Source organism: Sinocyclocheilus rhinocerous, unplaced genomic scaffold (genome assembly GCF_001515625.1).
Source record: "Sinocyclocheilus rhinocerous isolate Xijiao unplaced genomic scaffold, SAMN03320098_v1.1 scaffold95, whole genome shotgun sequence".
Taxonomy (NCBI): Eukaryota; Metazoa; Chordata; class Actinopteri; order Cypriniformes; family Cyprinidae; genus Sinocyclocheilus; species Sinocyclocheilus rhinocerous.
In genome coordinates, this window is record NW_015662004.1 from 84152 (window position 1) to 109126 (window position 24975).

The window sequence follows — 24975 nt, forward strand, 5'->3', positions numbered from 1 at the left end:
GGAGGAGTAAAATTTACATATGTGGTTTCAACAACCAGATGCATTTACACTGGTCCAGTTTCGTCTGGAATGCGTCCCAGACCACCTCCTAAAGTGGTTTGAGCGATCGGATTTATATCTGTCTCGAATGCGTTTCGGAGGGCATTTACACCTGGTCTTTTCCCGATCGGATAGCTATCCGATCAGAAAAAACTCATGAAGTGACCAGGTGTAAACAGGCCCAAAAGGAGCGCATAAGCCACTATTTATTTTCAGTGCACTCTCAACATCACAATAGAGTACTCTGATCATATCTACAAATTTCTTGCCGAAACCAAAAGCTTCTAAAGTATTCCACAAATAAGAATGCTCAACTCGATCAAAAGCCTTCTCTTGAGCCAAAGATAACAAGTCACAACCTAAATTTAGCAATTTAGACACATGAAAAATATCTTGAATTAAAGAAACATTATCAAAAATAGATCTACTGGGACACAATATATCTGGTCCAGATGGATGACTTGCTCCAACATCCCAGCCAATCTATTAGCCAAAACTTTGGACGAGAGAGGACCAGGCCTTATGTTGTTATGTTTTATGCGGCAGTCGTCCGTGAGGGGCTGCCGCTTTTACTTTAGTTTTGTGTTTATTTATTTATTAAAGTGTTATGTTTAAATGTTTGCCGGTTCCCACCTCCTTCTTCCCGATCTACGAACTTTGTTATAATCAGTAAGGTCCCTTTTTTTAGAATGAGAGTGATTACCGCTCCCCGGCATCTCAAAGGCAACCTGCCTTCTGACAAGCTGCCATTGAGTACCTCGAGCAAATCCCCTCCGAACTCCAACCAAAAAGCCTTATAGAAGTCAACAGGGAGGCTATCCACACCTGGTGCCCCCCAGACTCTATGCTTTGCAGGGCCTTATAAAGCTCTGCCAGGGTCAACACTCCTGAAAGACACACATTAGCCTCCTCTAATGGCGCTTTTCCACTGCGTGGTACGACTCGGCTTGGTACGGCACGGTTCGGCTCGGCTCGGTTTGCGTTTCCACTGCAGTTCAGTACCGCTTTAGAGTGGGCGGGATTATTCACATGTCGTTATAGTTGCGCCGCCTCTACTGCCGCGACTCCTGAAAAAAACTTTTTCATTCCGCATCGCCCCATCAAGCTCTCGCTGGATCCGCTCCTCTGCTATCAACGAGAGGAACGTCTGTTCTTCCGCAACAGACAACAAAACTTTTTGGTTGTTAAAAAAGGTGCGCTAGTTCAAAACAGTTGCGTTCGATCCTTCGCTGGCTGTGTTGATTTAAATCTAGCGGTTCTTTTGTGTTTGTGTCGCAAGTTCAGTGACGCAGGTAGTGACGATTCTCTCCGGCCAATCCGTGATCAGCAGAGTTTACACGTCACGTTTTGGTAACGGTACGGTTCACTTGGAACCCCAACCGAAGTGGTACTAAAAAAAGTACCAGGTACCAGGTACTGTACCCAGTGGAAAACCCCCCAAAAGTGAACCGTACCGAGCCGTACCGTGCCGTACCATGCAGTGGAAAAGCACCATAAGACTTTAGTGGAAGACGCTACCAACACTGGGCTCACGACTCTCAGTGTAGGGCATGCTGGAGTTCATAGTCGATCAAGCTCCTTGGCCACCATAAAGGGGGAACCACTCAACAGCAATGCATAGTCCAAAAATGTATTGAGTGACCTCCGAGGTCCATTGCAGATTAGAGTGTCTTTGAAATAATCCAGTCCATGACAATAGAAATCAATGAGGGTGAAATCTGGGAAGTCTGTAAGATATGCAATATCTAAAAAGTCTCTGGTGTGGTCCTCGAGGGTACAGTTTCCTTGATGGAGCCGAATGAGACAGGTTGCTGGATCCATAACTCAGTCAACCAGGTCCATGATGGCTTTATCTCTAAAGGAGCTGCTGGATCTAAGATGGTGAAGTCTTCAGTTATGAATCACTGGTTTGAGACTTAAGTGGTCCAGATGCAGCCTTTTATTCACAATAGTCCACGAGAATCCAGGAAACCAGGATACTAGAACTTAGAAAAGAAGTGTTAACATAGGCGAGACTTCACAAAGATTAAGATGAAAAACAGAGCTTATATAGGCAAACCTTGACAAACAAACCAGTAACAGGTGGAAGCAATCAACTCATAAAGAGTTCGGTAACACTTTATTTTGAGGTGTCCTTGTTACACATTACATGTACTTACTATTATAATAACAATTAATTATGCATAATTACATGGATACAGTTTCCAGTTGCGTCACTCTCTGCCGTCTTACAATGAAGAAAACAAAAGCATGGAATATGTAGTTTGGCGATATTTTACTGTCAATACAGCATTATCTTAATAGGCTGTATATTAACTTTGGGAAATGTTACGTTCCCCGTATGTTTTGTATTTTTGTTTGCTCCCTGTTTTTTTTCCCCCTTTTCCTCTCTTGCTGTTTTTGCTCTAAATTCGTAGGTTTTGTCTATTGGCTGTTCAGTTCACCAGCTGACCAATCAGGATGGACCTACCCATTTAAAAGGGGGCCGGGCTTTGTGTGCTGTTGTCAGCCATCCTGCTTTCCAGACAGCGGGCGACTGTCCATTTTTGCCAGCCGTGTTTATTTTTCTCTGTTTATTTGAGTTGTGTGTATTGTGTTAAGTTTATTAGTTCTTTTGAATTGTTCAGTTGACTTGTTATTTACTCGTTAGTTTGTTGAGGCTTTCAAGCTCTGTGGTTAGGTTCACCAAACCTGTCATTGTTCGCTAGAACTTGGAAACGCCTGTTGTTGAATGATTAGTGCTTTACTGGTTTGGCATGCAGTGCGAAGTTAACACTGAGATCAGCTAACATAGACCAATGTGGCTTTTGTCACGCGAGACCTGTTAGAGTAATTTCGGGAAAAGGAGATTGGTAAGTTTTTGTATTTAAATTTTGTTATTTTCTTGTTAATTCTAGGTTAGGAGTGAGAGCCCACTTATGTACTTTTGTTATTAATTAGGATAGTTTATGTTGGGCGTTGGATACGCTGAAGTTTGCAGTTTTATTTCTACATTTTCTGTTTGATAGTTAAATTAGTTGGGTTGGGGTTCAGTTATCGGGGTTGTTTTGCTTTTGATTATTTTTTATTTTTTTGGCATCAATCAGTTTTCTCCCTTTTCCCATAATTTATCTTATAAATTATTCTCTTTAATGATTGTTAATCTGCACCTCTCAAAATAAATTGAGCTTGTACTGAACGTGATTGCCTGTTTCCTGGTAATTTCCTTTTATGGTTTGCCCCAGTGCCAGTTGTCTCACTTAAATGTTACAAAACATCCCCAAAAATATCAAGCATGTAACAGGAGAAAATCACATCTTTCACAGATAATTTGTTCATCTGAAAATTCTGCCATCATCATTCTCATCCACATAACCAGTAAATTTTGACCTTGTGGGGACATTTTTTGGTCCCTATGAGGAAAAAAGCTTATACATCACATATAATTAAGTCTTTTGAAAATCTAAAAATGCAGAAAGTTGTGTGTAGGGTTAGGTTAAGGGGATAGAAAATACAGTTTGGACAGTAGAAAAACCATTACGTCTACGGAATGTTACCATAAAAATGGAAACCTGTGTGTGTGTGTGTGTGTGTGTGTGTGTCTGTGTGTAAGCATGTATTAAATGCAAAATGGAGTGTAAGTGGAAAATGATCTGCACTTGAAACTCATAAAGTCACAATCAAGATCCTGCAAGTCACCCACATGCTGCAGAAAAAAAAAGGAAAAAAAACTTCTCATCACTTCATCAATGCTCTCTCCAATCCGTTGATCAGAACCAAATGACAACAACAACCCCACACAGCAGTTTTGAGCATCATGTCAAGCTCACTAAACCTATCTAAGATATCAGCTGAGAACTGCAGTTTTTGCAACAATCAATACACTGAGGTACATTGAGATATTTTATTTAAATAAAATGTATTTTATTTCCATGCTCTGTTACAATAATGGTGTAGCGAATCAGCTCATTCATGGGGAAATATGAATAATTAATCATAACTAGTTATAATTAATTATAAATATTTAAGCCAGATTACAGGCATGTATGAATATGTGCATAAAGAGTTTATAAAGGGCATGAAGTAAAGCATGAAGGCAGTTATGCATTTAACAAAAATATAAACAATTTTATTTACTATTTGTATTTGTAATCTTGTTCAGGTTTCAGTTATCAACAAAATCAAATAAAAAAAAAAGTTTAAATTGTTTAAATAAATAAATAATAAAAAAAAGTGCAAATATTTGTATTTTTTATTTTTAGTACTTTCCCACATTTCTCTCACATTTAGAAAAAAGTTTCATGTGGCTAACACTTATACAGAATCTACCACCAAAAACATGGGTTTGACTCATAACACAACAGCACCCATACCAACCACATGGGAACTATTACAAACAAAGAAATCCATAACATTTACAAAGCTCATTTTCTCATTACACATATTAAACTATCATAAATACAGGACTTTCTTTCAGTTAAATAAAGTAACGAAGGAAAACTAAAAAGTCTATCCACAAATGTACACTCAGAAACTCTAGCTCAGTGGTTCTCAAATAGTTGGTTGCACGTCATTTCTGGGTCACAGACAGCAGAGAAAATACAATGCTAAATGCAAACTGTATAGAGAGAGAGAGAGAGAGAGAGCGCGCGAGAGAGAGAGAGTTAAACTACAAAGCAAATATAATATTGTATAGTTCAGATATAAATCAATGCTTCCCATATCTTGATGTTAAAGTCAATAGCTGTGCATCCAATATATTGTTTAAAAAAAAAATTTTTATTTGTGGCTGCAGAAAACTTATAACACACATTTAAAAAAAAAAAACAAAAAAAAAAAACACACATTTAGAAACCAAAAGCTTAATTTCCTGTTTAGCCTAAATTATGTTAATATACATTTTGTTGGGCCTGTACAATTTCATACTGATATATATCCATGTTTGATTTTGGATAAACCATTTTGATATTGTTTCTGGGCACCACCACAAAATGTACATCAAAGAAAAACAATCTGAGAACCACTGCTCTAGAGAAAATGCTACAACTACATATTCAGCATCTATAGAAAAACAAGACATGCTTAAATAAACTGCTAGTCAGAGGATTGGGCACACCTTCTTATTTATTATTATTATTATTATTATTATTACAAAAATGTTAGAACCGTCATACACGCACATATATACTTTATATTTATGTAAATATAGATATTATTTCTTATGATCATATGAAACATGAATTCAGTCACCTGTGCCCAAGCTGTGACCAACAGTAAACATAATTTAAAACTAAATATTTTCAATTTGTTGAATTTAAAAAATTGATTCATGTAGACATCACGAGTCACAAATGGAAAAGTCATCCATTAATGCTAAATTTCAGTGAGTGAGCGGTTTATGCTGATTCTCCTTCTGTTTAAAGCATACATGTTTTTAAACTTGCCCTGAGTGACACACAGTATTGTTTTCTGGTATGCACTGGATAAGAAGTAATAGATAATTGGGTCAAGGCAGCTATTTAGAGCAGACAATTGCAAGGTACTCTCATTTAAGATGTGCAACAATCGTTGGCTTTGAAGATCTCCGATCACATTCATCTGAGCCAGAACGTACGGTATTCGTATCGCATGGTAGGGCAAGAAACACAAAGTAAAAATGGCCGGTACTAAGAAAATCTTCATGATTACCCTTTTTTTGTGACTCTGTGCCTTAGGGTCACCATTACCCATGGACATAGTCTTGAGTTTCTTAGTGATCTTCACATAAAAACAAAGAAAGGCTACATAAAAAACAAGGAAGAGCACCACTGTAGTCAGGTTAATGGTCCCACCGACAGGCCCCTTGCTGTGGAAGTGGAAGCAAACCTGGTCACACGGATGTTTTTGACTGTTGCTTATAAAAAAGGGAATCACTCCTGAGATGAGGATCACCCAGACGATGTAGCTTGCCATGTGGCTCCACTTTGTCTTCTGTATTCGAAAGACCCAAACGGGCTTGATGATTTTCAAGTAGCGATCAAGACTGATGAGGCTGAGAAACAGGATGCTGGAATACATGTTGATGTAGAAGAAGATGCCCACCACCTTGCACAAGTAGAAGGGACCTTTTTTGTTGTGGTAGTAAACTCGCAGGGGCAAGCACATGACCAGGAGGGTGTCCGCTAGGGCAAGGTGCCGCATGTACACGGTCATGGAAGAGTCTGTCTGTCGCCGAAGGAAAAATATGTAGAGCGTGACAGTGTTACAGAGCAGACCAATGCAACAGATGATAATGTAGCCAATGGGCAAGAATGGTGACAATATGCCATCATGAATCTGACAGGACACATTGGTGGTTAAATTGTCTTCCTGCATCATTGTGACGGTCGAAAATCGGTGTACACTTGCTGACTGCTCCTCAAAGTCTTGACATACAGTGATTTTCGGTGTTCCTAATGAGGCATGTGAGGAAAAGGTTTAAAAATGGTCTGTATTATGACAGGTTCTTACTTGATCTACTGTAAGTATTTCTACAACTTGTTGAATTGCTTTTGAACAAATGCTAAGATCCCAAGAAAAGAATAACACTCTTACCTGTGTAGCTGGTTTGCTTGTGCTTGAGCAAGTGACTAGATGCATGCCGGTTCAGAAACTCCAGTACCTATGCAGGAAACTCTGCTCGCATGTGACGTTGGACCCTGGTTGCTGTGGTAGACATGACTGCTAACCTCAGTAGAAATGCAGAGGAGTGCTAGATGAACCAAGCTGATAGAAAAGCAAAACTCACTTCCATTCTCAGAGCACAGGAAATATCTGGTTGCCTAAAATGAAAACTGGTGACCATCACCTAGTTTTTACCCCCAACACTGCACAGTTGAGGCTTGAGGAATATATACTTCAACCCTACTCCTGGAGAACCACTAGGATTGGAACTAAACTCTGCAGGACAGTGGGTCTCCAGGAGAATGGATGAAGACCTCTGCTTTAGAGTTCTTTGATTTGTAACAACCTAAACAACCTTAAAAGAACCAAAACAAAAACATAAATTTGATCATAAAAGTTTGCCTTTCAGTGTCCTCATCTTCTGTCATGTGCTTAGTAATAAAATGTCCAAGATATTTCACTTTCACACACAGTAAGATTCTTATCAGACTCTTCTATAAGATTGTTGTTATTTTGACATTTATTCTCTTTAGTTCTACAGATCATAACACAAGCCATACACAGAGCTGATGAGTTACCATTTCCTGTAATGCATATGTACACAGGTCACTGTCATGTTTAGCTTTAAAACCAAACTAGTTATCTGCAGAATTAATGAACTCATTTATCCTATTCAGCAATAATTTCTAATACTTTTGACAGAAAACTGACAAAAGCTATGGGCCTATAATTATTTGTACTAACTATCATACCAGCTTTGTCCTTAATAACTTGGGAAAAACAAAACAGACAGCATTGGGTCTGGTAACAAACCATAAATCATAAAACCAGTAAAACAGACATGAAGGGGGGGGGGGGTATAAATACAACTAGCTACAGGCAAAAGCATTTTACTTGACAATATGAGATTATTGTCTAGACGAAACTCAGCAATATGATTATCAAATAGTGAATTTCTATCTGAAATGCCCGCATTCATATCCTCAGTGACATATACACAACGGGTAGTATTACTTTCAATAAATAAAATAATAATAATAATAATAATGGCAAGCCTATTTAAATGTTCATCCTCATTATGATGCCATTCATAAGGTATATGCACATTTAGCATAACAAATTCCTTGTCCTTTTAAGTAAACTGTATTGCAATACACCAGTTGACACCAACTCTAACCACATTTACTAATAAGTCAAGCTTCTTATTCCACAGGATAACCACACCCTCATTTATCCTACCACTAACCAGGCCACAAAGTATTCCCCATGCTAATATTTGTTGTGGACTCACCAACCCACATGAAAAGTATCATTAAAAGATGTATTTATTTATTTACTTACCTACTTCCTTCCTTACTTACCAACCAATAAATATTGCTTTGCTAAAAAAGTCTCGTGCAAACAGAACATATCACACTTCTCCAGGAGATTATCAACAATAATGTGTCGGGCTTCATCCCCTGCACTCTGGCCCACGCACGATCCATGACAATTGTATGACAAAACCCAAACTACACAGAACTCCACTAATGAGTCTTCACACTTCCAAGAGGCACACTCATTCCCCCAAAAGCAGGTGCAGTATTAGACCCAATAACTCCCACCCTGCATGGCTCGTAATAGTGTCTGACAAATGCCCCTTCTGGCCAGAGCTCCAGGTTGTACATTTCACTTACTGAAACCTTTCCAGCCCATGCTACCAAATGCCCCAGTTTCACTTAAAACACTGCAAAGAACTAGCAGCAAAGTCATTCTGGTAACGCATCAAATGAAGTGTTACACAAAACATAGGAATTTTACACTAGATTTGAAAACCCAAACATCCACATATAGCAAACCATTAGATTAATTACATAAATATTTATTATTTAAATAAATTTGCTGAAGTAGAACATGTGACCTGATTTTGTTTGTTACATCTACAGATGTTTCTTGGATGATGTTTCATGTACAGATCATCTCTTTTTAACCACATTACTTTTATCAGATGTATACAGTACCAATCTTCTGACAAATAACCTCACAACCAAGTTTGTTCTTTCAGATACTCGGACAAAGTTCCAATTCTAGATCAGGTGTAAACTTGTAAGCAAAAACACTCACCAACTCGTTCTTAACCATTTTGATATTACCCATAGCTCCAGTGCCAACAAAAGACTGCAGGCCACATCATTCTGTGGCCTTTTATGGGAAACATTCCAATGTGTAATAGATTAGAGTTCAAACAACACTTTCTTTGAGGATTCAATCCTATCAGAATCAAACGGTCAACAGAACAATCTTGTCCTGGCTTAATGTCTTATTTTTTTTCTGCAAGAAGATTAAGAAGCTCATCCTTTACAATAACTTTGCCATAAACAGTCTTATAGATCTCAGGTTTCAACTAAAGTCGTTTAAACACATATGTAGCTGCGCCTTGTACAGCTCCATCTGCAATCTTTGAGTTGCTCTTCCATACCAGATCCTTGGATGAAATCTTGCCATCTGGGTCCACCAGAACTGATTCTGGAGGAGTGAGAGGGTTTGATTGGACCCTGAGTGGGAAGTGCCCACGGAGAACTGTGTGGACTCAATGAAGGAGATTCTTTGGGAGACAGGAATATATGTGCAGTTAATGGGGCAGCCCAGCGGAGCTGACTCAATGGCGGTGGCTTCAGCGATTCTATCATCCAGGGTCCACTGGACCACAAGCTCAGGGAGAATGATGGTTTCGGCTTCTTCAGCATTTTCCTCAGGTGAACAGAGATGGGAGAGGGTGTCTGCTGTCACATTCTTGGTACCTGGATGAGAGGGGAAGGTGAACTGGAATCGCATGAAGAAAAGGGCCCATCTTGCCTGTCGTGCATAGAAGCACTGATGCTTATTACATGTTATGATGATCTGTTAGAATGAGGACTTGATGATGGGCCCCCTCCAGCCAGGGCCACCACTCTTCTACACTCTAAAAAATGCTGGGTTAAAAACTGACAAACCCAGCTTATTGGGTTGTTTTGACCCAGCGGTTGGGTTCAAAACAACCCAACTGCTGGGTCAAAAAAACCCAATAGCTGGGTTTGTCCAATTAAAACAATTGGTGTTCACTAGTATTAGTTAGTAATAGAGTGTAATAACAGGATTTACTAAATCATAGAAAATTTATAGCTGGGTTTGTCCGTTTTTAACCAAGCATTTTTTTTAGAGTGTAGAGTCAGTTTGGCTGCCAAAAGACCTCTGTTGCCATTGTCATAATTTTGCTCTGCCAGGGTAAGATTTTTGGAAAAGAAGGCGAATGGACGGAGGAGGGATTGCCCTGCTGTTGTCAGAGGACGATATCCACACCAGGCTACACTCAGTGAGAAAACAATGCAGTTGCGTCTCAAGGGCAAGCGAGCACCGAGCCAGAGTAGGGTCCTGGATTGACCTTGGGACTAGAACATTTCAGCTCCAACCTCAATTAAACACATCTGAACCAGCTAATCAAGGTGTTTAGGGTTACCTGATAATTATAGACAGGTATGTTGGAGCAGGGTTGGATCTGAAGTCTGCAGAACAGTAGCTCTCCAGGAGCAGGGTTGGAGATCCCTGGTGGACACAAATTCTTAAAATGGATCTGGAGATGCTGTGCCTACAGAGTTTATGGAGGTATGGTCTAGCTTTCTGTCTGGGGATACTAGACGAGAGGAGACAGAAGTATTGAACCCAATGAAGGTATTTATTGACAGAAACAAAAAAAAAATTCAGGTTAGTGAGTTGTGGCATGCAGTGATAATATAAACGAAGGATGGTAGATGGTAATAATTGACAATGTCTTTCACAGGCAGAGCAGCACACACTGGGAGGAAGACGAGACGAGGAGATACTTAGGAAACACTGAAGATTGCTGGAAAAGTGTCATAGGAGATCGCAGGAGATAAGACACTGGACATCAGGTAAGTACACAGGCTTCTCAGGTGAGTAGCACGGGTAAGTGATGTTGGTCTTGACGAGGCTAGACACTGAGTAACTGGTGGTGTGTGCTTTTGTAGTGCACTATACAACTGTGACAGAGACTTTATGCAATATATTTTCTATTAAAAGTTTGCACTTAGCTCTTTGTAAACCCATCTTATATTTTTCATGTCTAGTGTATCCTAGTATACTGTATATTAGTGTGTATATTAAATTATGTTTTGTGTATGATTATTAATAAGAAGGTTATGTAGAGTCAAGAGACAACTATGTGATAAATTCATCACTATCACATGTGAAAGCCCAGCTGGTTAACATTTCAAATAGCAAACTGATGAGAAAAACCTTGCGGGGTCATTTGGTTTGAACTGGATTGTGCTTTTTACATTCTGTACAAATACAAAAACAAGTTTTTTTTTGTTTTTTTTAAGATTATTTTTTATGTTTATAGTTTTTAAAATGTGCTATTATAATGCAACTGTCATGGTAAGTAAGTAAGTAAGTAAGTAAGCAAGCAAGCAAGTAGGTAAGTAAGTAAGTAAATAAATAACCCATTTAAAAAGTCATGGGTATATTTAAAAAAAAAAAAAGAAAAGAAGAAAAAAGAAAAAATCTGCCTGTTGTGCACAGGTGATGTATAAACAATCAGTATGCAACTACCATTATTATTTTCTCATGGAAGGTCAAAAAAAAAAAGTACAAAATGACTTCCAAATAAATGTTTGAGTCTATGTGCTTTAATCTATACTTTCAATATAGGCCTACTTCCAGTAAAGAGAACAGACTAAAACAAACACTTTTTCTTATTTACAATATGTTGTAGGATATATATTTGACCCTCTAATACTTACACTCTATGTTCCATTTCTATTCTATCTACTTTTTTCTTTTTTTATTTATTACAAAATACATTTAAAAATGTAATTTAAAAATAAACATATTTATTTATTGAAAACACTTAACCCCTTAACACTCTCTATTCTATTTCTACGCTATTAACTTTTCTTTTATTATATATAAAAAAACCTGACCCTCTAACACTAGCACTCTCTATTCTGTTTCTGTTATATCTACTTGTTTTCTTTTATTTATTATAAAAAAAACATCTTGACCCTCTAACACTTGCATTCTCTATTCTTGTTCTATTGTATCTACATGTTTTCTTTTTATTTATTATAAAAAAACAATAATAACTTGACCTTCAAACACTAGCTCTCTCTATTCTATTTTCTAGAAGAAACAAAAAGAAAAAAAGACCTTGCTACATATACTTGCCATATTGTCACAGCACTTATATTGTTGCTTTTTTGTTGGTTTGATTTCTTCTATTGTCCTCATTTGTAAGTCACTTTGGATAAAAGTGTCTGCTAAATGATTAAATGTAAATATTAAACAGTATTCATTCATTTCAGTCAGTTTATGAACTGACCTGGTTTAATCCAATTTCCTGTGCAAATATTTAAATTATTTATAAACACGAAAACTACAAAAGCTTTACCAGTCATCTGAAATATCATCACTTCTCATACATTAACTGCAAGGCTGCACAAGACCACGACTGCTATCATTGCCCCCACAGGAAGTGTCATGAGCTGTATCAAAACTCCATTTTGCATGGCAGCCAAACCACAAATGCAACCATAATAATCTTTGAACTTTCTAACTGTTAAATCTGCAGCTCAATGCTAGAAAATGATGACACCGAAACCTTTCCAGCCCACACTACCAAACTCAACAGTTTCACTTTACAACACTGCAAAGAACTAGCAGTAAAGTCATTCTGGTAACACATCAAATGAAGTGTTAGCAAAACGTAGGGATTTCACACTAGATTTGAAAACCCAAACATCCACATACAGCAAACCATTAGATTCATTATTAAATAAATATTTATTGATTTAAATACATTTGCTTAAGTAGAACCTGTGGAACCTGTGACCTGTTTCTGTTTGTTACATCTACAGATGTTTCTTGGATGGTGTTTCATGTGCAGATCATCACTTTTACTCGGCTTGAGGAAAATAAGAGTTAGATTTGTCTAGGGGTGACCCCGAATAGTCGAAGATTAGATGCTTCGATAGGAGGAGCCTGATTCGACTACCAATCTCACAGTCGAATATTCACGTTGTGTTATGATCATGCCATTTTGGCTATATGGGGGTGCTCAAATGTCTGATTTCACATAAAACTACCGGTTTTCTTTTCTCCCAAAGTTAATATACAGCCTATTAAGATAATGCTGTAAATAAGAATCTGAAAACAAAGAAGCTTTAAATAAATATTTTAACGTGCGTGAATAAATCCAACCACCCCTATAGATTTAAGTTTCACTTTCCATAATCCGTGACGACAGAGGAGTATCTTGGCAGCAGAGATTTAAAGGCACAAGGTGACGAGCGCACAGAGTAGCGTTATAACAGAATGTTCAAATGTATCTAGTATGATAAAACAGCGCTGCTTACTTCCGTTGCTTTCCGGAAGGAGCGGAAGCGGTAGACTGTGGCATAATAAAAGCTCCGCTGCTTTCGAGCCGTGTGTCCGCCTCACTCTGCTTCATGCCACAACGTTAATAAATATTTCATACATTAGCTCATCCTGTTGGGGTATGGGTTTGTTTTGGTGCTTTCAAATATCAACATCGTTTGGCAAAAATTGCTTAGTGCACCTTTAAGATTTTATAAGCACTAACTCTGCTCCGGTGCCCTGGTGGCCTGTATACAGAAGCCATACAAATGTCAATAGGGATTTATCATTAACACTTGTTGCAGTAGACAATGTTACATAAAGCACCATTACTTCAAATGAATTATACTTGAAATCAGACCTCTGAGAAATACTGAAAATATTACTATAAATTGTAGCAACACCTTTACCTTTTGGACGCGGCTCATGTTTATAACAGTAATCGGTAGACTCATTTAAAGTAAAGTAATCATCTGGTTTTAGCCAGGTTTCTGTCAAACAGAGCACATCTAGGTTATGATCTGTGATCATATAATTTATTTTCAACAGGTCAGGTCTGCCCCAAAAACTCATCCAATTGTCTATGAAATCTATGTTATTCTGCCGGCACCACTTGACATCCAGCCATTGAATGGTGATGAGATACAAAGCCGACTGTTTTCACAGTAAGCAGGGAGGGGGCCAGAGGGAAATTAAGGGAAATAAATAGAAACATTTGCTAATTTAGTAAATTGCTTATTTTGCTAATAACAGCACAATCTATAATATTACTCAAAGAGGCCTCCAGTAGTAAAGCAGAATCCCAGTAAAAGAGATTCATCTGAAAAATACATTTATGAACATATACCTATGTAATTGGCCTTATTTTAAAATGTGTCATAATAGCAATATTATTCAAATTAAATGATTTAACTCATCCTATAGATTTGAATTCAATGATTGTCTGAAGATGTCTGAAATGCACATGTTTGTGTCTAAAACAGACACGAAAATGTTTGATATTCAACATAATACAATCATCAGTGAATACTGTCATCATAGATCATTATTTTCCAGACACAAAATTAGATCAATTAACCTCAGAACTGCTTTGTCTGGCTAAATCTCACATATGTTGATATTCAGATGAAATCACAAAAATTAAGAGCAAAGCCATTCATTAAGTGTTAAGATTAGATTTTGTGCAATCTATTGGTCATCTTACCCCATGTTAACCTACCCTTTTCACTATTGCCTTCATTAGTCCACTATTATAGTCCACTTTAAGGAATAAAAAGGAGTTAGCAAATTTAATAAAAGCTCCGCTGCTTTCGAGCCGTGTGTCCGCCTCACTCTGCTTCATGCCACAACGTTAATAAATATTTCATACATTAGCTCATCCTGTTGGGGTATGGGTTTGTTTTGGTGCTTTCAAATATCAACATCGTTTGGCAAAAATTGCTTAGTGCACCTTTAAGATTTTATAAGCACTAACTCTGCTCCGGTGCCCTGGTGGCCTGTATACAGAAGCCATACAAATGTCAATAGGGATTTATCATTAACACTTGTTGCAGTAGACAATGTTACATAAAGCACCATTACTTCAAATGAATTATACTTGAAATCAGACCTCTGAGAAATACTGAAAATATTACTATAAATTGTAGCAACACCTTTACCTTTTGGACGCGGCTCATGTTTATAACAGTAATCGGTAGACTCATTTAAAGTAAAGTAATCATCTGGTTTTAGCCAGGTTTCTGTCAAACAGAGCACATCTAGGTTATGATCTGTGATCATATAATTTATTTTCTACAGGTCAGGACTGCCCCAAAAACTCATCCAATTGTCTATGAAATCTATGTTATTCTGCCGGCACCACTTGACATCCAGCCATTGAATGGTGATGAGATACAAAGCCGACTGTTTTCACAGTAAGCAGGGAGGGGGCCAGAGGGAAATTAAGGGAAATAAATAGAAACATTTGCTAATTTAGTAAATTGCTTATTTTGCTAATAACAGCACAATCTATAATATTACTCAAAGAGGCCTCCAGTAGTAAAGCAGAATCCCAGTAAAAGAGATTCATCTGAAAAATACATTTATGAACATATACCTATGTAATTGGCCTTATTTTAAAATGTGTCATAATAGCAATATTATTCAAATTAAATGATTTAACTCATCCTATAGATTTGAATTCAATGATTGTCTGAAGATGTCTGAAATGCACATGTTTGTGTCTAAAACAGACACGAAAATGTTTGATATTCAACATAATACAATCATCAGTGAATACTGTCATCATAGATCATTATTTTCCAGACACAAAATTAGATCAATTAACCTCAGAACTGCTTTGTCTGGCTAAATCTCACATATGTTGATATTCAGATGAAATCACAAAAATTAAGAGCAAAGCCATTCATTAAGTGTTAAGATTAGATTTTGTGCAATCTATTGGTCATCTTACCCCATGTTAACCTACCCTTTTCACTATTGCCTTCATTAGTCCACTATTATAGTCCACTTTAAGGAATAAAAAGGAGTTAGCAAATTTGGACATTGAGTGTGCTGGATAGGCTGCCTCTTTTGTGTAGTTTGTGCTTCCTGAAAAATAATAAAATAAAAAAGCATGACCCACTGACTCTGTCACTGGGCCAGTAGCCTTTTTAAAGGTACACTTTTGTACCATATTTTGCCCTAAAAATCAGTACTTTAAAGTAACATATTATTAACTAAAGCGTACATACTATTACCTTTTGAAATGGTACTGCCCCATTGTACCATTTTTCTTTCTTTCTTTCTTTCTTTCTTTCTTTTTGTAGCTGATGAGTGCGCATTGGTTATACTGTACACTCATAATTGCAGTGCATTATAGGATTGAATGAGTGCACTTAATTTCTTTTGGATACCACTACAAAATGGATGTCCATGATCACCCTGTCGGGGTTTATTCTGAGATAACAACCGGCTGGATGTACATTATCCCGCTTATTACACGGCTAAAAAGATTTGTTTTTACCATATATGTTGAAATTAATGCTGAAGTCTTCCATTGTAACACGCGGTGGTTAAGTGTTTTCAGTCACAAGATGGCGCCAGACAGTCAACGATAGCGGAGTGACTCGTTAAGCATAAAAGTAGTACCGGTCAAGATAACTCGTAGTACCCGGATGAGCGGTGTGTTATTCAATTTGGCGGTTGTTATCTGGGAATAACATACCGCTGGATGGCGCGATTGACCAATCAGAATCAAGTATTCCACAGAGTCGTGTAATAAAGTTAATTAATTACCTCCTGAATATGTTCTAGAGGACGTAGCTCATACTAGAACACTCTAACTCTACTTTCACTAATAATAAATAAATAAATAAAATCTGTGTGGGGGACGCAAGGGGGCGTACATGCTCTTACATTCAATTGAATTTCATTTCAATTAAATTCAAGCATGTCTTATTGACATGAATGCACATTCACTAATATGCACAGGAAAAGTTCATTTTCAGTTCAATTACAATAAACTACAGGAGGATTATTTTTCTCGTGAGCTGGTTTTTTTTTTCTTTCTTTATTATTAATATAATGGTACTTACTAACTTTGAAAGCATAATTGAACAATTAGCTGAAAAGAGCACAAAACCTCTGTTCGGCATCTTGTTTATGACATTTTCAGTTTAACAGGGAAACGAAACAACTTCAATTAGCAAGTGGTTAACACAACTATTTCGACAGAACATGTGCTAATTTTAAAATCCTACTATGGGGAAGGCTTCACACATTCATCAAACCTTCCTGGAGAATACGATCACATTACACGATTAATATTCATGATCCACGCCTTCAATCGCAGGATTACTTTAATTGGCTAGATGACTAGAGCCCGCCTACCAACGTCTGCCTTTCAGCCAATCAATTTGGACTACTGCTACTTTAATTAATATTCATAAGCTTAGTCGTTGCCATAGTAGAAATCGCTCGCGGGTCCGCTCTACGTTTTGTCAGGGATAGTAACTACGTAAGTGCGCACTCTAAAGGGAAGCTGCAGTGTGCCAGCCCCCTCCTCACACTAATGTTTATGTGCTTTGTCAGCTGTGTCTCTTGTCTCTTGCACAAACTCTGGACTTCGAGCCCGAATCCCTCAACCTTTTATTTTCAACTATCTCAAGCTTTCTTATCACGCCGTATCGCTCTTCTGGCCAACCCCTTTCGGACCTTGAGCAGACCCAACTCGGTCTAGACTATTTTCCTTTTTTCCCTCCCCCTCTAACTGTGAAACATGATATTAAATTCCAATAAAAACGAACCTGCTGTCATTCTGGAGCGTGTCAACAGCGCGCGAACGGCTCTCTCCGATCTCTATCTGGAACAGCTGCTGCAGAATAAACCCAAGTCAGACAAGGTAAGAGGATTCGCTAAACAACCCACTGATCTTACGATTACAGAAGACAACTGTTTCCTTATTTCAGCATTTACATTTGTCAATCGGATGTTGACAGTGTGTATCGATAGTTTTTTTTTTATCAGTGTCACAGATATAAGAGTTTCATAAGGGATAACGATGGTTGGTCCAGACTGGTGCAGCCCGGTTTGAGATCAGACTGCCGCTCAGAACAACTTTCCTCTTCATACCATTAGATATTTTGACGATTTTAGCTGAAACAGTTTGCAGCATAACTAGAAGAAATGTTACACGACTCACATATAAAGGCGTTGAATAGATTATTCAATATTATTTTGTCATGACGCATCGTGACGTCATGATTGTAGTGGGGAACTCATTCCTCAAATCGGTTCTTTCGAACAGTTCTTTTATGAACCGGATTAAAAAAACTGATTCAGTGATTCTTTTAATGCCTTATTTGTTCCGCCATGCGCTTCTCGTCCGTGCTTGTTTAGGTCAGAGTGCGCACGCATCTTTCATGCAGCATACGGCGGTGTTGTGCATTTTGACCAGTTGATGGGAAAAGTATTCTTAAAATGCATTCAAAATTCTAAATAATTTGTAATATATAATTATTCACGGTATTTAGAAGTGCCCAGGATAACAATATCGTGCATATTCATTACCGTGATATATCGCATTACCGAATACCGGCACAAGTCTAATATATATATACCATCATACACGCACATTGGATATCAAAATTAGAGAACAACCTAGAATTTCCAAACTTTCAAGGTCACTGCTTAGTCCTCCTATATGAAGTTATCCTTGTAACAGCAGTAGAAGGGAGGTTTTTTAAGCATATTTCACAAATTGTATTCTGAAGCACAGTATAAAAAAACTTAAATGAGATATTTGAAAAAGAACTCAGATCAAAATTAGAGAACACGTACAGATCCCTCCAAGTTATTGGTGTTAATCTGGTACCTGGTGCTAATTTCCTTAATTATGTGACAGACCCTATTTAACTGGCAGCATTCCTCAAATTTTCACTGAGATTGCAAGATGGCGGGCTGCTCTAAGGTGACTGAAACCCTGCGACAGGAGGTTGTCCAGATGAAGGCCAAAGGGATGACCCTTTCAGCCACTGCACGAGAAGTTGGCCATTCTAAATCTTGGATTTCTTGAATATTGCAGGTTTACAATGACATTAATTAATTCAAGTTCCCCAAAAAGGCTGGTCGTCCTCGTAAGAAAAATGCAGGAAAAGAAAGGATAATGCAGAGACTCTCAATGCGGAATCGGTTCAACACTGCAGCTGGAATTGCTCGCCAGTTCAGTGCTGATCAGGGTAAGGATCTGTCTCTGCATGTTTAAGAGAAGTCGGACTAAAAGCGCACTCTTCAGTGACCAAGCCTCTCATCAGCAGAAAGAATCAAAAGGCTAGACTCACTTTTGCTGGCGAGCATGTTGTGTGGAGAGAGGAGAACTGGTCCAAAGTTCACTTTAGTGATGAGAGCAAGTTTAATTTATTTGAGTCTGATGGGAAACATTTTCTTCGGCGTCAGACTGAGGAAAGACTGAAGGCCAAGTCAGTGAAAGGTGGAGGAGGAAGTGTCATGGTTTGTGGGATGTTTTTTTCAGCAGGAGTTGAGCTTCTTATACAGATACATGGAAGGTGAATGCAAATGTTTATCAGAACCTCCTTCAGCAACATGCGGTACCTTCCCTGCGAGCATCTCCCAATCAGCCAGCAATTTTCATGCAAGACAATGCTCCCCGCCTCACTGCAAAACGGGTAAAGCAGCTCCTGGAAGCTAAGAACATTGAAATAATGAAATGGCCTAAACCCAACTGAAAATCTCTGGAAAATCCTTGGTGAAAAGTTATGGCTAAGAAACCTACTACAGTTACGGAACTATGGAAGAGACTGGAAGAAGAGTTGACCAAGATCACACCAGCACAGTCTGAGAAACTAGTGATGTCCTGCGGCCACAGATGTGCTGAAGTCATTAATTCTACTACTAATTTCTGACAGCTGTAACCCTCCAAACTTTTAGTTGCAATCATCTTTCTCTAATTTTGATCACTGTTTTCCACAAAATAAAGGTTTTTTATTACATATTTTGTCAAACATGTTAGTAGAACTGTGAAATTTTGAACGATGAAGATTAACAATATTTCAGAAAAAAAAATCTAATATTTATAGATTGTTCTCAAATTTTGATCTCCACGGACCCACTTTATATTAAGTGGCCTTAACAACTATGTACTTACATTTAAATTAATAATTTGGTACAATGCACTTATTGTGTACATACATGTTTTTACATTGTACTTATATTTTAAAAATACCTGCATGTAATTACATCTGTAATTAATTTCTGTAATTACATTTATAATTACACAGTTGACCCATCCCTTACACCTTAACCCACCCTTAAACCTACCCATACCAACAAACCTGTCCCTAACCTTACCCGTATCCCACCTTAATAGCAGCAAAAGTGTTTTGCAATACAATATGAACACAAAAAGTACATTGTACATAATTTTTGATTATTGGTAAATCTTCCGTAAAATTACGTCATAAATATATTTAAACAGGTTATATAAAATCAAGTCATAAATATATTTTCAGTACGTTTTATGTGTTTCATTTCTTCTGTTTAGCTGTTAAAGTAACTTTGACACTATAAGTCAAATCCTCTGGAGAATCACTCAGACAGGTTCAGTGAACCAGTTCTGAATCACTGACAAGAAATGAATCATTCAGTCGCTATACATGACAGCTGTGTGCGCGTCGTTTCTCTCGGAAACAAATACATTCATTTATGTTTATTAGTATTCCATTTAATGTTGCTGGGGATTTTTCCAGTCTGTGCCTGGAAAAATATTATTTTGCTCTAAGATAATTTAAAGGGGTCATATGATGCTTTTTTAAAGATCATTATTTTGTGTATTTGGTGTAACAGAATATGTGGTTTCTACTTTTTGTTGATGTCATACTCGAATCGTTTTTTCATCTCAAAATAGTTTATGCAAATAAATAAGGCTTTTTATTGCTTAAAGGTTGCTCTTTTATAGCTCTGAAGACTTAATAGACTTCAGTTTATGTATCAATCTCAGATGTTTTTCAGACAATTGCAGACATAAAATTAGAGTACAGCAGTTTAATAGATATAATATTAGGATTTAAGTAGATACAATAGTTCAGATGATTTGAATTTCATGAGCAATTTGGTCTGGGGTCTTTTTTCAGGAGAAAAAACCCCCCAGAATCTTCCAGTCTCAATTTAATCATTTTCCTTTCTAAACAATAGAGACTTTGAAGAGATCTCATCTATCATTCCTATAAGCTGGCAGAGATAGTAATCACATCATGTAACATTTAGCCTAGAAGCACAATCATACTTAATGATGACTATAATGATAATTTAATCAGTCAGAGTAGTAATGTTTCAGATGTCAGCTCACCATTATCAATCTCTCTGCTCTTCACTTTTATGAGTTAAAGGGGTCCTATTATGCTATTTCACTTTTTCAACTTTAGTTAGTCGGCTATGGTAAGGGGCGTGACATTTCCCAAGCAGGCGCCGAGTGGAGCCAATCACAACACACACTGGCCCAGCTAACCAATCACAACACACACTGGCCTAGCTAACCAATCACAGCGCATTTCGTATTTCAGAAGGCGGGCCTTCATTTGATACAGGAATTATTTGAGCCGTTCATGCCAGACTGAGGAGAGAGGTGTTGTAATAATGTAAAATATGTGAAAAATAATGTGTTTTTCGAACAACCTAGTATGAGAGCCTGTTCTAGTACACCCCCAAAACAAAATCAAGACTTTGTAAAAGAGCATAATAGGACCCCTTTAATGTCATTAACTGCTTTTCCTTATATTACCAGCAGTGCTTAACTGTTCAAAATCCTTCTCTGAAAATCGAAAATAGACTTGGGACATTATGTTCTGACACGGTAAAGACATCTGTGAAGTAACAAGGTTAATGATTGTTGAGAAGTCATATCTTATCATATTCTAGTTAATCTTCTTGGTCTGACTCTGGGCCACTCTAGCTGAAAAAGTGTTGCACATATCTCTTTGATTTTCTTAAAATCTGCTCTAAACCTATTTATATGTTGGCACTTACTCTTTCTTTCTTTTTTTATTTAATATATTGATGTAGCAATAGCCAATAAATCTTTTTACGCAATAGTCACTTACTAGCGTGATGGTACATCTATACTAAAATCTAATGTTCCAATGTGTAAGCTCCAATGTACTGACATTATCTGCTTCCAGTATCAGCCAATTCAGACCAATCCAGTGCTAATATTGGACAATAACTTTATGGTCAATTTATTGTGAATTGGAATGCCTATAACAGTGAAGTCATATCTAGGGATTTTCAGATTTGGGCCAGTAAGCTACCTAGCAACCTTCCAAAACACCGTAGCAACCCCCTAGAAACACTTTTTAAAATGAGAATCATGAAGACAATCTCTTCATCCAACATCTCATTTGAATACTACACCTACTACCTACAGAATACTAAGGTTTTCAAGATTGCTGACAGAGGTGCTTCACTAGCCAAACAGAAGAGCACAAGCTTTCTATAAATAGAAGCCATCATTTTCTCTGCAGATAAAGGGGAGTCTGAAGAACAGTTCGGAGCTGCTTGTGTAAAACACAGTGTTCCTGCACTGTGTTTGCTTTAGATAAAAGGAGCTTCCCTGTTCACGCATGGCTGATTGTGACTGTAGCACATGTATGAGTAGCTGGTCTATAGTAGAGATGGATATTTCCCATGAAAATGTCCTTATTAATAGTAAACCTTCAAAAAATAGCATTGCCATCACAAAAATCAAGCAAGCAAATAAAGTTTTAAAGATTATCATGATGTTATATTATTCAACTTTGTATATAGAGCTGGGCGATAATATAGCTACAATTTGTGACTAAATGAAAAATCTGAGATATATGTAGTTTATATGCAAATAAAGTTGGATATAATTAAAACAGTAATACAGTGTACATTTTGAGATGCTATAAACAATCACATAATGAAGATTTGCCATATAGTATAGCAGTATAAAAATAAATAAATAACTGTGGTAAAATCACTGTATTGTTGTGGTCTATGGCATTTTTAAAACTGTGACAGCAGTATTATGATAAAAGACACCTAATGCCACAGTTTCCTACATTGCAAGGCCGTGACCATGTCATGATTCATTTGTATTAAAATGAATTAAACTATTTGAATTGAAATGGATTTAATGGAATAAAGAAGAAAGAACCTGAATTTGAAGTAATCTGTTTAAACTATTTTCAAATGTGCATACTCTTATTCATATGTCAGCCTAATACTTTTTGTCTTGTCATATTCAGTTAAGAATTACATAAGTCCAGTAAATGAAAGAATACATTTTTTATTCAAAACTGCGGAATCTGACAAAAAGGTGGAGTAGTTTGCAACACTGGATATTATTACTGTCAGTCATGTCAAAATTGCAATGCATGAAATAACAGTGTAAATTGGCCTTTCAGGTTCATGGTTTGGAAGATGACACAGATAAAACCCACCAGGGTTGCTTTGGCATGTGTTGCTCAATGCACAAGATCAGTGGTGTGCTTTGTTCCCCAGGGCATGAAACAAGACTCAAAATACTGCAGGTATCAGCCAGAGTCATCTACTCTATCGCACTTCTTTTGGTGAAGTGCACTGCAGCATGTATCTCCTCAAAGGCCAGAGCTTTTCTTTGGTTTACATCTGTCTGTTTGCTTCAGATGTAGAAAAAACAATAGAGTTTCAAAATTAGGTGTTTGAGTATGATACATGATTTGAAATATTTAGCAAGTTAATGTGCCTTGGTTATTGCTGCTGTTCTTTTTTTCAGTTCAGCACTGAAAATCGGGTGACACTTTCAACATCTCAAGCCATGCGATGACACTTCCCTGAAAACAGAGATGTTTTTTTCTCTGTCTGTTGAGTCACATGACAGTCCTGACTCCACTGCACCACTCACCGGTCTCGAGTCCCACAGAGGAGCTCCTCCTTTTATCCTATCAGAGCTCCTCCGTGGGACTCGAGACCGGTGAGTGGTGCAGGTGTCGCTTATTATCAATTACTTCACCGGCCTCGCTCCGTTCCCACGGCTCTCGGCCCCGCCCCCACTCGTCACATACTCCTCCGCTCCCTCTCGTCTTCCATCGTTCCAGCACCACCGCCTCGGGCAGCCCCGGCGGTCTCTCCGCTTGTTCCTGCTGCCCGATCTCCTCAGCACCGCGATCCCCCTCAGCAGCAAGGGCTCTCTGACAGCGTGTCCCTCCTTCCTCCCGGGTTTCGGCACCAATGTAACACCCGTTCGTAGGTCGGGAAGAAGGAGGCGGGAACCGGCGATGTGTTAAAAAAGAGTACATTTGGCTAAATGTCCAGCTTAGGTGTGGGTATTCCTTTATTTTTAATTTGTATTGAAGCTCAAATGGAAGCTTGGTAAATTTATTAGTGATTTAATATGTCTGTCTACCCAACCTAATTAGATAGTTGCTAGATTATAGGCTGGAGCAGTTCAAACTAATATCATGAAAATTATGTCTCCATGATGATTGTTTCATATACCAAAGGAGGATAGCCTCCACTGCAATTTTTTTTCCTCTATACATTAACCACTAAGAAACTGAAAAAAATACTCTATATAGCACCACTGCCTCGATCTTAAATGTCTCCAGACAGATGCTATATTTATACTGGATTGAATTAAGTGTAAATGCATGTCAGTGATTATGCATTTCAGGATTATAAAGACTTTGATACAAATCATGAGTTGTCATTTTTCTCATGGAGGTTTAGACAAAGCATATTTTGATATGTTGTTGATTATCATCCGAGTATCATATAATGTGCAAAGTCAATTCTATTTGTAAAGCTGATGATAATGTTTTTCAAATGAATAGCATGATGCTAAAGCATGTAGCAGATTAGAGCTGGACGATAATATAGTTTACATTTTGCGATGTAAACAATCAAGCAATCGAGATTTGCTAGCAGCGGGGCTAAACTTTAGAGACACATAGCATATTGAGGCCTCTATTCTTCAGGTGCTCCTCCAGATGCATATTAGATATGCCACATGTTGATTCTGATATAATCGACGTCAAAAGAGATGTAGTGCAATTACAATGGAGCATTTCAGTTTTATTAAAGGGGTCATATGATGCTGCTAAAAAGAACATTATTTTGTGTATTTGGTGTAATGAAATGTGTTTATGCGGTTTAAGGTTCAAAAAACACATTATTTTCCACATACTGTACATTATTGTTTCTCCTCTATGCCCCGCCTTTCTGAAACGCGTCGATTTTTACAAAACTAATCGGTCTGAAAAGCGAGGTGTGCTCTGATTAACCAACTATCCAGTGCGTTGTGATTGGCCGAACACCTCAAGCGTGTGACGGAAATGTTACACCCCTTACCATACTGTGATGCCGTGTCCCGGCACGATGAGACAAAACTAATAAAACCCATTACAAATGAGGCATTTGTTGCATCCAGTG

At 37.7% G+C, this 24975-nt stretch overlaps 2 protein-coding genes and 1 pseudogene across 2 annotated transcripts in view; 1 reads left to right on the forward strand and 2 right to left on the reverse strand.

Moving 5' to 3' along the window:
* The window catches only part of LOC107727246 (probable G-protein coupled receptor 34), a 10044-nt pseudogene extending 8441 nt beyond the window's left edge, over nt 1-1603 (reverse strand).
* Nucleotides 1604-5386: 3783 nt separating this feature from the next.
* LOC107727247 (P2Y purinoceptor 14-like) lies at nt 5387-9474 on the reverse strand. The gene is made up of 3 exons (XM_016537050.1): nt 9076-9474; nt 6592-6658; nt 5387-6449 (listed from the first exon to the last, which is right to left on the reverse strand). Exons 1-3 carry the CDS (start codon nt 9472-9474, stop codon nt 5392-5394), a joined length of 1524 nt encoding a protein of 507 aa, XP_016392536.1. The 3' UTR covers nt 5387-5391.
* Nucleotides 9475-16998: 7524 nt separating this feature from the next.
* The window catches only part of LOC107727269 (55 kDa erythrocyte membrane protein-like), a 19351-nt gene continuing 11374 nt past the window's right edge, over nt 16999-24975 (forward strand). Inside the window, exon 1 of the mRNA XM_016537087.1 lies at nt 16999-17431. Within this exon, the coding sequence (XP_016392573.1) occupies nt 17309-17431 (123 nt within the window). The 5' untranslated portion in view covers nt 16999-17308. The remainder of the gene's footprint in view (nt 17432-24975) is intronic.

Excerpts from the sequence above, each read along its gene's own strand:
- LOC107727247 (XM_016537050.1), bottom strand. The coding sequence starts at position 9,474 with ATGCGATTCCAGTTCACCTTCCCCTCTCATCCAGGTACCAAGAATGTG. Across the intron at positions 6,659-9,075 it reads TGCAGATGGAGCTGTACAAG|GTACTGGAGTTTCTGAACCG; the intron begins GCGCAGCTACAT and ends TTTCCTGCATAG. Across the intron at positions 6,450-6,591 it reads CAAGCAAACCAGCTACACAG|GAACACCGAAAATCACTGTA; the intron begins GTAAGAGTGTTA and ends ATGCCTCATTAG.